General features: G+C 42.1%; 1 protein-coding gene across 2 annotated transcripts in view; it reads right to left on the bottom strand.

Moving 5' to 3' along the window:
• Positions 1–14,953, bottom strand: part of LOC146752343 (cytosolic carboxypeptidase 4-like) — a 203,820-nt gene that overhangs the window by 85,207 nt on the left and 103,660 nt on the right. Inside the window, exon 2 of one of the 2 annotated variants that reach the window (XM_085531960.1) lies at positions 12,165–12,345. The exons of the other annotated variant lie outside the window; for it this stretch is intronic. Within the exon in view, the coding sequence (XP_085388086.1) occupies positions 12,165–12,322 (158 nt within the window). The 5' untranslated portion in view covers positions 12,323–12,345. The remainder of the gene's footprint in view (positions 1–12,164; positions 12,346–14,953) is intronic. 2 annotated transcript variants of the gene reach the window in all.

Genomic DNA, 14,953 nt, shown 5'->3' with positions numbered 1-14,953 from the left:
AACGCTTCTTGGCAAACCTCAAAGCAAACTCCTTATTTAAGCTCACATCAGGCTTAAGCAAGAAACCATGCCCTGCAGGTAGTTTGTGGAGACATAGTGCTTGGTAGACACATGCTGTTTAGGGACCAGCCATTCCACTTGAGATCATGCAAGTACAATTGTGGTTTCAGAGCTGCCAGGTGTTTCTCAAAGATGGATAAAATGCTGGGGGAAAACAAAAACAGAATACGGACACTGTCTGATTGCATCTAAGGGATTTCTTTCAGTCACTCTGTAGCTCACAATAACTGCTGCACACCCAGTTGCTGTGACTTTTGCCCGATGGCTTAAATCCAGCAACGTCCTGTATTCATAGGCAACAGGTTCAGAGGTTATAAAGAACTACTCTGTAGCAGCCCAAAGGTAGCACACTAAGCAATGCCTGACATTAAAGTACATACAGTTTTGTTATGGCTCTTTGACACCCTTTGGGACAAAAGATATAAGAAATAAATTGCTGTCATAGCAGTACACACAGTCAGAATTGACACATGGCAACAAAAAAAAGGGAAAGGCACGAACACTGGCCAAACCAGTTCATTATAAGTAACAGCCCCGAGCTGGGCTTTTGTTTCTGTAAGAAACCACATAATGGAAAGATAGACTTGATTCTGATTATTTCTGCTTACAGCAACAGAGACTTTTTCTTAACATTCTCCTTTTTATTTAGATTCCCAGTTGTATTAGTATTATGAGTTGGGAGGCTCAAAGCCACTGCCTCTGAACAGACTACATGCTTGATGAGATCCTGTGCTGCTCGAATCAGTCTAAAGATAGACAGAGAACTAGAACAGTTCAAGGGTGCCCTCACCTGCACATCACAGAAAGAGACAAATTACAGCTAATTCAGTTAGTGCAGTTCTTTGGTGCTCTTCACTTGAAAACTAGCACACACACAAAAACATGCAATGCATCACCCAGGCATGGAGGTCTTCCAAAGCAAGCTTTCTTCCCTGACATGTTTTGGAGGGGGTGGGGAACAGTCACCCCTCTGCTGCCTTCAGCAGTGAGCTTTCTACACTGAATGTTAATATATGTTTATAGTGAGACACTAAACAGGTCAACTAGAAAGAGGTTTGGGTATTCCTTGCAAATGGTTTAACCCACAGAGTATGGCCTGTCTTTCCAGCCTTGACTCCCCAGATATCTCAGCCTAAATCCAAGGAGCTTACCTTGAATCACCAAAAAAAGTTCAAATAAAATGTAACAGCCATAATCTCCTATAACTCTTGACTTCACTTTCAGGCTCTGCTTTACAGCTCTGCTACCACAAATATAATCCAGAACTGCTTTGCTTAACATTACATCCACTGGAGCATAGAATTCACCGTGAGCTCAAATGTGGTACTAGAGATTTCTGTGACAGAATAACATCTATAAGGGACTTGGATGAAAGACCACCACGTTTTTTTCCACGTCACTGGAGCAAGGATTTAAAACCCCAATCATGCTCTGTAGAAGTGACAGACGAGTGCAATAAACTTCATTAATACCCAAACCTCTTTTCCTGCTTCTTCTCATTTTTAAGTGGTATTAAAATAGTTTATGATTGTTCAGCTGCTCTGCACTTTACATCCTCTTATGTGTCATAACCATTTGGGGGATGACAGAAAAATAGACACTTTTTTTTAAATCTTTTTTTTTTTTTTTAATATAATTTAAAATTTTAATGTATATTTTAAATTACATTAAAAAAAAATACAAAAGCCTTTAAACTACCAGACAATGAATATGCAAAATGTTCCTCAAAGTTTACATTACTGTTATCATTGTTATCTACTGGTAGAAACGTCACAGACCAGAGATAGACCTGGGAAGCAAGTTTTGCTTTAGATGGTGCTCAGTGGGACCAGGTGCCCCTTAAATGGAGGATAGATTTTTTTTAATCAAAAGCTGAGCTTCTGAACATGTAGGGGAGAAAAATTAGAGATATGGGAGATAAAGAAACATTACCATCTGAGATGCCATGTGATATACATAGAAAGAACCCCTGTACTCACCCAGAACGTTGTCACTGCATAATAACTTTACAGGAGTAGGAGTAATAGGACTTCTTCAACTATAATAACTATACCTTAAGTACTTATCATTTTTGGAGACAAATCAAAGCGACCCAAAAGGTGGTTTAGGATCTAGACTGTATTGTCCACTACCACTTCCTCACTGTGCTCTACTTCCTCAAGCAAACAACGCAGAAGAGGCTCTATCGAATGTAATGGAATATTTAAGCACCTCGTACAGGGACACATCCACCTGTGGAATTTACAAGCCAGTTCTAACAGTACAAGGAAGAGTGGCTGAGCTCTGAACACAGCAAGATCTCTACAGCAACTTAATGCCAAAATAATCACTATTCCCATGCAATGAAGTATCACCGTGCTAATCTGAAGGTTCCTAACAGGATCACAACATCACCGAGCTGGGGTGTGTTCAAATACCAACTTCGTAGTTCTACAGTGCATACAGACACAAGGTCATCATTACTGAAGCCCCCTTTGCTGCCCATCTCACCCTCTTCTTTTTGTTTCATATTGTTTCCTCCAGCTCAAATTCTGGGCCAGATGACTTCAAAAAGCTCTTCATTTTTCTATCCCTTTAAGACTCCAACGCTTTACAGCATTAGAAGTGTGGCTGACTTTTTTTTCCCTGACTCCCAGCAGTGCTGTCTTTCAGGTCACAGGAGAGGTTTTGATTTCCCACTCTTTGTCATTCCAGCATCAACTTAATTTTCTGTTTTTCATTCTCTTGCTGCTTCCCTGGGACATGCAGCTGGTTTCAGAAATTAAGGTGACAATTTGCTCAAACTACTGGGGTAAAATTTGCCCGTGTAATTACCCTAATTGCATGTGCAATCATATGAACCATGTACACAGGTGAACTATTCAACCTCAGCTGGTCCTCTGTGGGTGCATTTTTGAACAAGCAATTTTGAAAATACAGGCTTCCAGATGAAGCTTATTTTTGTTGTTATGCCTCTTTGTCCCATTTTTTAAAACACCATTTTCCAATTGCCAGCCCATTTCTCCAACCCAAGGCAGTCACATATCTGCTCTCCTACCACTGTACTTTGCCAGCTGTTATTCAATTGAATCTGTTATTCAAATGAAACAGAGGGCAGGGAAGAGCGGAAAAGAAACACAGAAACAGAGATGTTAAAGAACAGTAGTAGCTAAAATACCGAGCTAACTAAACAGAGACATTTAAAAGCCAACACGCAGTAAGGCAGCTCTACCTTTGCATAACTAAGCTCCAAGTTTTTTTATTCATATGCTTTTAGAAAGAACTTCTGTGCATATATCACAAAAAATGATGTGTTTTAATACTTAAAAGGGACTGAATGGTCGTATAAAATTTGAAATGTCACTTGGAACTCCAGGGATGTCCAGTTTGCAGGGTGAAAGAAATACTGCTCGATTTATTACACAGTAATATATGAAGGTATATTATGAGAGACAATAATCTTCATTCCCAGGCAATTTCAGCTTTCCAGGTAGTGTGGATATTGCAGTAAAGTATTGGACATTCTTCATTGCATCTATAAAAGTGAAGTTTTTACAATTTCATTTTGTGGACTTTTTTCCCATCCCATGAATAACAACTCCAAGTCTGAATCTGTAGCTTCCAAAAGGCATTAACTTGGGTAAGATGAGTTGGTCTTGAGATAAGTGATCAAAACTAGCCCTTGCACTCATGACATGAGCTTCTACCCAGTACATTCAGCATTTATGTCGGTACTCCATGCCTACCACAACCAGGAATCAGATGCAAAATCCAAGTTCGTTAGTATCTGTGTGACATCTCATTGTAGTGTTTAACTATGGGGTGAACTGGGTTCAGGGTTTGCAGGTGCATCCTGACAATTTCAAGAAAGCATAAAGAAATCCCTCATCTTACAGCGTTCTCCAGTCCCTTCACTGATGATACTGAACCTCACAAATCTTCCCTGGGTGGCTGAAGAAGTCACGGCAGTGAGATTCTCCCCCCCATCCTAAGAAGAAACAGTGAAGGAAAGCAGTAACTACAAAAGCTTCCACCTCCATAAAGTACATCATGAGAAAATGGATTAGCCTTCACAACAGATCCATTAGCCAGCACCCCAGTATCCTCTTTGTTCTTGCCAATTCTAAAGCACGCTGTGCCAGTATTGGATCAGCTCCTAACAAGAGACAAGCTGGTCCTTGCCTGTCTGCACAGAGCCTAGCACAGGCACAATTGCTATGGGAATAATATATTACCAAATGGACTTAAATGAGCATAATAACAAACAAAAGATAATCATACACACTCAAACTAATGCAAATAAGAATATAATTCAATCAACTCATTAACTTTACTAAAAGCTAGCTTTGTACATCAGCCTCCTGGCTCTTAGAACTGTCAAAGGAGCGCAGACATCTGATTATGAACTCCCGTTGTCAGTCAGGAGACTAGACATGAATGCTGAACAAAAATAATTCCTTTCTGAGCCCACGGAACATCGTGTTCATATCTAATATTCATGCTACCTTGAAAATACAAGGTAGTAGCCATATAAAATGGAATAATTTCTGAGGCTTAAAGCTGAATTGTTTAGTAGTCCAAGACATTAATATCACTGAGCTCATATCAAGTAATCTTCAAGTGCAGTGAAATTCCCAAGTGACCTTGACTAATCTGAACAGATTGGGTATGAAAGCATCGAGGGAGCTGCAGGCACCTCATGGGGGGAACCTTTACTGTTTCAGAGCAAACACTGTGCGTGCTTTTGGGACTGGAAGACCAAAGAAACAAGAGACAATGCATTTGGTCCCCCCTGTTCTTAAAATGACCATTAACTAATTCGTTTTTGTGGATGTTTAGACATGATACTGTTTTCTCCAAAGGCAAACAATAGTACAGCACTTCCATAGGATATTGACAAGCAAGAGAACAAGATCATAGACATTACATATTAAGAAACCCTTGGCCCTATCTATGCCAGACCTCCTCTGTGAGGTCTTTTTTGGTCTCTACCAAGGCATACAAACAGTGGCACAGCCCTCTGGGCAATTTACCAGAATCTAGCATTGTGTTGGCCTGTTATAATAACAGGCCTCTGGACTCTGGGACAAGCTCTTATAATTCAAGAGACTGAGCGTATTCTCCTGCCCGACCTCCTGAAAGCGCATGGAAAGTGCTGGAAAATAAAAGGAAAGGCAGCAAAGCACCCAAAGTCTCAGCTACTCAGCTTTCAGAAAACAGAAGCACCAAGCAATAAAACCAACTGCTGACATGAGACTGGTGCCGAGTCCCACAGACAACGATAGCAGACAGACTCCTATTTTAGAGACTTGACGAAACAATAAATTAGGTGAGGGTGTGTTAGAACAACAGCTGGTTGCTAATTAGTCGCAGCCCCCTCAGCAGGGTATCAATAAAGCAGCAAAGAACATCTCGAGTAAATTAAATTTTAAAAACCCCTACTGCAATCACTCCCCTGACAGACCCTTCCTTCATCTCCCTTCTCAGCTTTTTATTTATTGTAATTACTTTAGTAATAAGATTTGTTTCCTTGTTATTATATGTATTACTATGCAGGGCGGCAACAACAACAATAACAACAATAGCTAGGAAGAGTTATGTTGCTTATTTATCTCTGTGGCTGTTATTGGGCCACTGGGTGGATAGAGCAATGAGGAGGTGGGTGCCTGGGAAAAGCAGTAAATAGAAAAGAAAGCATATTCCTCAGGAGCAGAGACATATGGGGACATATTTACAAAGGAGGAAACACTGACAATGAGCGAATAGATCTAATAACTCAGGGGAGCCCAACAGCTCCAGCTGATAAAGGAAGGAATAAACAATACTGCATTAGAAGTGCTGTCAGGAGTCCTGGGGTGTAGCTGCGTGCCAACAGAGGTTTACCATAGGAGAGCCAAGGATGGACTGCCATGTTAGCACAGGGCAAAGGCTTTGTCTGAAATAGGGTCATCTCCCACAGCATACTGATGTACTGAGAAGAGTTTGGTGGAGGATCAGACTCTGGTTCTGGGTCCACCAAGGGAGAAGCTGCAAAGACTTAAAGAATCACATACCCATATTTTATCTTATGTTGTTCATGTACTAGCCAGATTTCATAGCATCATAGACTCATTAAGGTTGGAAAGACCATTTAGCCAAGCTATCAGCCCATCCCCACCATGCCCAGTGACATCCCTCAGCGCCACATCTCCACGGTTCCTGCACACCTCAAGGGACAGTGACTCCACCACCTCCCTGGGCAGCTGTTCCAACACACCACCATTCCTTCTAAAAAGAAATTTTGCCTAATATCCAACCTGAACCTACCCTGGTGCAAATTGAGGCCATTACCTCACATCCTATAGATCTATCCTTCCAAATCATGGGCTTCTGCTATAGGGAATCTGCTGAGACTATCAGGAACAATAAGGCTGCTTGCCTTGAAGAAGTATAAGTGGTCTTAGACCCTCTTCACTAGAACTAAAGAACAAGCACCCAAAATTCTCAGGACGGCCTGCTGAGAAGACCGTGATGGCCAACAAGAAGCACATTTTCACCAGTTATGCCTCACCACCAGTGCAAGATCACTGTCCTCTTTATGGGGACAGCTGAGGCAACACCAGAGGCAAGAGAGCAGCACTTAGATAAGAACCATCTACTGCACTCAAAGAAAGTTCACCCACAGTTCATAGCACTTCCCTGAGCCACATTCCAGATGCAGTACAAGCATTCCTCAGACATGGCATTTTCATCTGCTCTGAGGTCCCGAGTCAGCGCTTGCAAATAGACCACCTTATAACACAGAGCTCAGAGCACAGCCATTCTAAATGAGTAAGGACTGAATCTTATGCAAAAATGTTCTTCCACACGCATCTACCCAACTACCGTTGGCACTATCCTTAAAGAAATGCACGCATCACACATCAGCTAGTCTGGAGAGACCCCTTAAATTGTGCTTGCAAAGTGCATGGCATCCATTTAGATATGCAAGACTAGATTCTGAGAATTCAACTCCTCTTTAACCCTCTGATCAGAGAGAAGCAAACAAGAGAAGGGAAGGGAGAGTAGGAGGGATGTCTACAGCCACATGGCTTTGTGTGCCTCTACTTCAAGATTTAATCCTCAAGGATGCAGTTCTGGGTCATCAAGTGAGTCCTCAAGTGCGGCCCTTAGCTTGTTTGCTGTCTATGTCCAGCTCTGCCTCTGACTACGTGGAGAACAAAATGTCTCAGTGCAGGAGAGTGCACAATAATATAGGAGGAAATAGAAGTTATATACACAGATAATGCTTTTGGGTAGAAGAACTAGCTTGCTTCTGTTCTTCCTACAAGTATCCTTCAAAAAAAAAAGAAAAGAAAAAAAAAAAGGCCCTTGTTTCAAAAAGTAAGTGGGAAACATTAATAGTTAATAGTTTCCCTTCTGAGAGCATGCAATAGAAATGTGTTCTGAAAGGGCTTTCAGAGGACGTTTCTATCTCTCCATTTCTGTAATTGTCAGAGTTAAAGCTTTTCTCTGCTGGATTCCAGGGCGCAATAAACAAAGCCCTGTAAGTAAAACAGGATGGAACAAACAGCCTGACTAAAGTGAGAGTGAATATCAATAAAGAGAAACAAACAAAAAGCCCAGCTCACCTGCCTTACCTATAAGCAGCAGCAAAGCTTACTCAGCCTGTGTTGTGGGAAGGCAGGTGCAGAAGGGAACAGGGTGTTTTTAAACCAGATAAAGAATAGTCCATGGCTATAATCCAAAATGCAAATCAGGATTTCCTCTTCCTAACAGCTACTATGGTTACCCCATGCCTTCGAAGAAGTCACACTGCTTCCAAAAAAATTAATCTTCCTTTACCAAAATAGACTCACCGGCTCCCATCTCCACTGATTGGTTCAATTCATTTACAAAAACACATCAAGTTCCTCTCATTGAAAAGCTTCTTTGATTCAACAGTAGGGAAAGGAAAGCGAGAAAAGGGCAGACAGAAGGGAAGAAAGAGGAAACATGAAAGGGAGTAAAGAAAAAGGAAGAAGGTGGCAATGGAGGAGAGAGACATGAACTTGGAAGAGAGAGATTGGGCAGTTCAAGACCTGTGGATGCTCATAATAGACAGTGCATGGGCAGTCTGAAGATGAAATATTCTTTAAAACAAAAGCACTTATCTAGGAGTTCCACCTCTTGTTTGATCAATCATATCGCAAGGCCGAATCATTTTTAATTTAATACTTCTGGGAAGTGGGGGGGAAGCACTCATTAAACACGGGCACGGTTGGCAAGCACTGCGCGTTAGCATTTGGCACTATTTATTATTGCTGTTTATGGTGATATAAATTAGGTTATACTGATATAATTAATAACCCTAAATTCAGGGGTAATAAATAGCAATATTTATATGAAACTGCAGACTCTGAAGAAGTCCAGCCAAAAAAATCCCCACAAAATGCTGACTACCACGTTGTGACTGCTAACATACACATGGGAGCACCAGGTACGTGGGTGCAGAAGATATGCAGGTGTGAGCAGACACTGAGGAATGGCTGCATACACAAGCTGTTGACAGAAGGGTATGTAGCATGTGCACAGAGAAGACAGCCTAAAAGCAGGTCACAAGATGGTACACAACTGCATGGAGAAGTGTTGGTGCACAGGCAACTTGTTGCTCCACTGTGTGGTAATGAGCTTATGTGGAACAGTGTGAACAGCCAACAGTGCTGGGTATTTCTTTGTAACAGAACTGTTTGTGCTGTCATAAGCTTTTACAAGTTCCTTTCCTGACCCTGGTTTTAGTGGATGAATCAGAAGAACTAGATTGAAGAGAAAATGCTCCTGGTACACATATTTCACTCATTTCAAGCTGTGTGAAGGTTGTGGTGTGTCATTATTTCATCCTCCCAGGAAGAAAACTCAGGGGAAAGAAAAAAAAAGGAGGGGGAAATGCTCAAGGTCACATACTTCATCAACAGCAGAGCCAGGAACAAAGCACGGGTCTCTCACTCACCCAGTATAACTCAGCAGTTTCCTAATCAAAGTGCTGTGCTCCTTCATGGATTCTCCACCGCTGTGTAGAATGGAATTCCTTCTCTAGCTTTCCTGTTAATCCGTGATTTAATTTAAAAAGACGATAAAGGGATGAGAGAAAACAGTCAGCTGAACACCAACCAATACCTTGGGTTTTCACAGAACAGCCTTCGCAAGATAATCAGCCTACAAGGACACTTTCCCTTTAGTAATTTAATGCCTGTCACTTTGGACCATCTTATAGCACCGTTCTTGGAGATTAAGACTACTTTTACTTGTAAAGAAGAAAAAAAACACACAAATAACTATATCAGGTCAGACCATACATCTATCAGAGGCAGCATCCCATTTCCAGCAGTGGTCAAACACTACTGTGTGACAACACACAGGATGCACTTAATAAAAAGTAGTGTCTAACATTAAAATATATAGCCACTACCAGATCAGCTGAAATTTATTTGACAAACCCTACATCTGACTGCTATTCAGGACAGAGCAAAGGCTGCCCAGGGAGGTGGAGTCACCATCCATTGGAGACCTTAAAGAAACATGGAGATGTGGTACTTCAGGACACGGTTTACTGGGCAATACTGGTTGTAGGCGGACGGTTGGACCAGATGACAGACTTCTTTTCCAACCTTAATGATTCCATGAGAACAGTCGCACAGAACACAACTGCTCATCAGTACTCTCTGGATTGAACAAACTCAAATTATATGTGATATTGGGTAGTGATTTTTATTTTTATGTGATGACAGCCTTACTCATACAGACATGCTTGCATCACCACTACCTTCATTTAGCATCAGCAACAGGACTCAACTCTCTCCATCACTGACAGACAGGAATAAATCCTCATAGTACTGACTGATGTGAAAGGGAGTGAAAGGGAAGGCTGTTTCCTAGCTCAGCCACACACAGTCAGAGCATAATCACATTACTGCCATCATATCTGTGACAGAGGAACATTCTCTGCATGCAACTTTCAGATCACATTAACCAAAGCAAATACCAAGGCCCTGATCGTCTTGTTGCTGCACAAGGCTCTCGAAGTGTGATTGCACGGTATCCTGCTGGGATGAGCACTCTTCCACTGAGCTGTGCCTGCAGCAGGGAGTCAGCTGGGGAAGGGGCACAGCTGGGCTGCTGGAAGAAATCCTTTGTAACCGTGCGATGGCATTCATCTTTGTGACGGGCAGGGAAGCATTATGCACACCCCAGCACACAGGACTGGGGAGGAGGGAGAGAGTGAGGAGCTTCAAAAGAACTGCCAACAGAAAAGAATTCAACCCTTTTTTAAATATAAAGATACCGAGGTAACGAGACTAGAGCAGGATTAATACCAGATAACAGAAGGATGGATGGGTAGTACAGAAGATGCACTTTCAAAGCATGAAGATTCGAAATGAGTGATGATTCAAAATAAACAGTGGATTTGACACATTCAGTCGTGATTGTAAATCTCAAGGCAAATAAGTGGCTTCCTGAAATGTGCTACAGAGACCTAAAAGTAAGTAGTATGGACCTGTTTACAGCTACTCAGTCAATAATGGCCTACAGACCCTTTTCCTGGAAAAAGAGCTTCCCTTTGTGGCAGTGATTTGAATGACAACAGAGTTTAATACAGCACTTAAACCTAGATGAAGTAGAACATTAATGGACAAAGAAACCTGCATGTGCTTCCACATGCAGCAAGGGACTAAAAGTCATCTCCAAAAAGCTGCCAATAAACTCTAGGCCAAGAAAAGAAGCTTTTCTTTCTGTGCAGGAACACCTCAGTCCACTGAAAAAGCACATGGGAAGAAGCAAGAGCAACAGAGCCATGGGAGGCCCCACAGCACAGCATTTAAATTGGAGCATGATGGAATGGTTCTCTCCCTTCCCCAGGCTTCATGCTTAGCTACAGAGCCATAGCCAAGTCCTTGGACCTCTGCTCCTATCCCACACCAAACTTTCCTACTCATCACCAGGTTGAACTACAGTGGAAGCTCCACACGTTCCTGTGTGATATGAGCTCAGACAGTACCCTTCATTCCAGGTGTCACCAAAAGCCACACTGTCCCTCCTGAGGACCCTTCCTCTGCTATGCTCACTCCTGACAGCTGGAGAAAAAAGGTCAGACATTCCCTCCAGCCCTCCATCTGCTGGAAACTTTAATTAAGCAGAGTGAAAGGAAAAACAGAAAGCCACAATCTTTCATTTTTGCTTCTGCTGTCTGGAAGAATCAAGGAAACATTTGGTGCCAGCAGAAGCTTCCAATACTCGGGGGCAGCATCCAGCTCCCCTGAACAGCCTAAACTACAACACACTCATGTCCTGGGGAGAACAGGAACACAAAAAACTATGCTCATAGTCGCAGACCAGAGGCTAAGAACACTCCAAGCTGCCCTCTGCTGAAGCCCAGACCACAGCAGAAAGGAATTAGATTAGGACCAAATAAGCTCAAGATTTGCTTAAGGTCTTTACCCTGTTTCTTCAGCACCGGATCAGCACAACCTGACCTGAAACCAGATGAATGGTTGTAGTGATGATGTGGGTAGGAGCAATGTAAAGGCAGCTCTGAAGAATGCAAAAAGAAACTGGTATATTCATAAGCTCAGAAAGACTTGGAATCTCTTCAGAAGCATGTGGGAGGAAACAGAGTAAAGGAGATAGGAGAAGGAGGGAGTTTCATTATACGGAAACATTTCCATAAAGATACGAGCATTTAATAGATCCTTACATCTTTCCCCCATTCAGGTTATATAAAGCATTAATTAAAGCCAGTTATTCCCAGATATATCAGCTTGCAGATAAAGTTTGCCCTGCTGATTTGGCAGAATAGATAACTTTCCATTCAGCAAGTAAGATTCAGTTTGTCTGCTATCGCTAATACTTCACCCAGTCAGTTGGGACACCTTACGGCCCCACACAGTACAGAACCATGAATATCTGATGCACACGAGACAGCACACTGGGCTGTATCCAGGACTTACATTCTCCTTACAGGACTGATCACAGGATGAATAAAACACAAGGCAAAAGGCAACAGGAATTCTGGCCCAAAACACTGAAGACTAGGCCTGCTAAGTATACAGCAGTAAAGCCTGCAGGTAAACCCAGTGAAAATTCACAATAAGTATGTTACTACAACGCACTTGCCATTGATGACTCCATCAGGGTTGAGCATGGGGACAATCTTGAAAATGAAACATTTCCTCAGGAGATCAGCAATGGGATCACTGCTCACAAGGAACTCCAGGGTCCCCTTCATCACCCAGCTGGCGTTGCTTTCACCAGGATGAACACGGGCCATCAGAAAGACATAAGGACGACTGTCTGTAAAACAAAGCAAAGGCATGGAGATGTTATGCACAGAAGCTGCAGAGATACGATGCCAACTTTTTTTTTTAAGAGAGAATCTTACTAAACAGTTCATGGACAGAGCCTAATGAACCCCTGTTGCAAAGCAGACTAGCAATTTGGCAGAGAAAATTGTCTTGCTATCAGATACGTTATTTGCCATTCCCATGAAAAAGCACCCTCATTTGGCCTAGTTACACGTCTCCAAAAGCTCTCTGTATACACATGCTCAGAAGAGACCAAATTTGACAGCAGATTGTTTGAAAATCCCATCTGTGTTGAGCAAAATCCACAGATGGGCCAAGGGAAGAAGACAGAGGTAGACACCTGCCAAGCATAGAGAATAAAAGAAAAGGACAAAGCAATGATGTGTCTTAAAATTATCCTTCTGTGAATGTTCACAATCTCAGGCTGCTGTCACAAATCAACCTGACACATTTGCTTTAGTGGAAGCCACTATCTGACAGGGAATCACAACGATGCCATGATGTTTTTTGCAGCTCTGTCAGAGCACAGGCTCTCTAGTAAAGGGACAGAAAACAATCAAAGGTATCATCTGAGCATCCTTGTAAGCAAACGCTGATTTAGCAAGTTATGCTTCTATGTCCTCAGCTCCCAAAGCTGTACTAAAGTCCTTCAGTTTTCTAACAGCTTTACAAATCATTACTCAATTAATGTGAAACACAGAGGTGGAATCACAGAACCTTTTGAGTTGGAAAGGATCCTTAAAGGTCACTTGGTCCAACTCCTCTGCAAGGATGTAGACAGGTCTGGAAACAATCCCACATTCACCCCTTCCCATTCATAGGCATTTGATGGGCATGACCAGAGTCTCCACTCGAATTCATACAGAGCAATCATACTGTGGTCCAGTAAAGCAACCAGAACTCTGCTATTCAATAGCCGTGTACTAATCTTTATTTTTCCTTTATCATTCTTGCACCTTACCCTGAGATTAGTATATTTTCACTGCTGTGTATACATTAGTGCCCAAGGCGCTAATGGACTGTAAAAGATCCCTTCAGCCAATAGAGACATACTAGGAGTTCTGCTTACTTTTTATTACAAAAACATATATATATTAGAAAACAACCTCTATTCAGCTCCAGCTAGATGCTGTGCATTACAGTCTACCTTAGTAATGCTTTAAAACAGCAACAAGCAAAAACTACTTTTCACAAAGGCATCAGTTGCATTTTGCTATTTCCAAACATTTTCTTCTTTCTCCCATCATCATGATTTAGTGCTGTTTTGCAGGCTCATTGCTGAGCTAAACTTATGGGACTGTGTTGTTGTAGTTGAGAATGAGGCTCTTGAGGACTCCTAATGGACAACAGCTGTAAATAGCACAAAGCAAAATAAAACATGCTCCCTTGCAACTGATGAAAACGGCTTTAACTCCTGTCTCTTCTATACATTGGGAAAGCATGCAGCATGTTAATTGAGCGATTCTTTCTTCAGTTACTCTATGAGAAAACGAAACCACAAGAAAGGGTCTTCACATCTCAGAAATGGAAGGTTTGCCACAATTCAGCTAATTGAGGATACTGTGAGACTGGCAGAGATGTGAATTCTGCTCTCCTCAAGACTGATAAACCTCTGTCTAACATTCAACGTGACAAAAGCTTCTAGAGAGTCCTGATTTTAAACCCCAGGAAATAGTGGATCCATAGGATCCAGGTGGGGAAACATCTCTATTCCACTTAAAACTCCCTTTCTAAGCTTCACTCCCCTCCTGACAGGTATATTTGCAATGCCAAAATCACATCTCCGGGCACCAACTGGCCGGCAATAGTCAAGATTTCTGCACTTAGCTGAGCTGCTACACTTCATTCTTGATTCACTATGCCCCATAACAGCAGTGCTGATGAAGCCACCCCAGTGCTGCTGATCTGCTCTGGGACACACCTACTGTTCTGAAGTGTAATTTTGGTCCAGAGCCCCTTGATACCACCTTGTGCTACACTGCACCTCCTCAGGACACCGAGACACATGTTCTTCTATGTTTCCTTCAGGGCCCAGAACTGAGTTTGATGCTTCAAAATCCCCAAGTCAGTCCTTACACTGAATCCTCCCCAAGTCCTGGGGAAGCTGCCAGAAAGCTCAGGTTACCCATTTATCTCTGCAAAGCCCACATGACACGTAACCTTCACTGGGAATGTAAATAATAAAAAGAGTGAGCAGAGGAACCTTTTCGTGCTACATAAAGCCCCATCCAACAGATCTTGTCTCATTACTCTGTGCTACATTCTGACATGGCCAGGATATAACGTGCCACTAACAAAACCAGAGATGAGAGATTAAAGGCACTGATGCCTCTTGCAAAACATGGAGCAAAAACCCTTTGAGTAATAAATCTAACGTATCAACCACCTCCCACCTTCCCTTCTCTTTATTCATTTTAACTGTGGATATATGCATGAAAATAAGAGCTTTGTTCCTACAGTACTGCTAACTTGTTGCTTAATCTCCTGCCTATTGCAGGGATCTTCCTCTTGATTTTATCTGATTTGGAAGTTAGAAATCATGACATCAGTTGGGGAAAGATCAATCTGAAATAAAAGAATGAAACCCCGTTAACAAA

Source organism: Coturnix japonica, unplaced genomic scaffold, assembly GCF_054131305.1.
Source record: "Coturnix japonica strain WE unplaced genomic scaffold, WE-NBRP24 Scf046, whole genome shotgun sequence".
Taxonomy (NCBI): Eukaryota; Metazoa; Chordata; class Aves; order Galliformes; family Phasianidae; genus Coturnix; species Coturnix japonica.
This window is presented reverse-complemented; position numbering and strand designations above follow the sequence as displayed.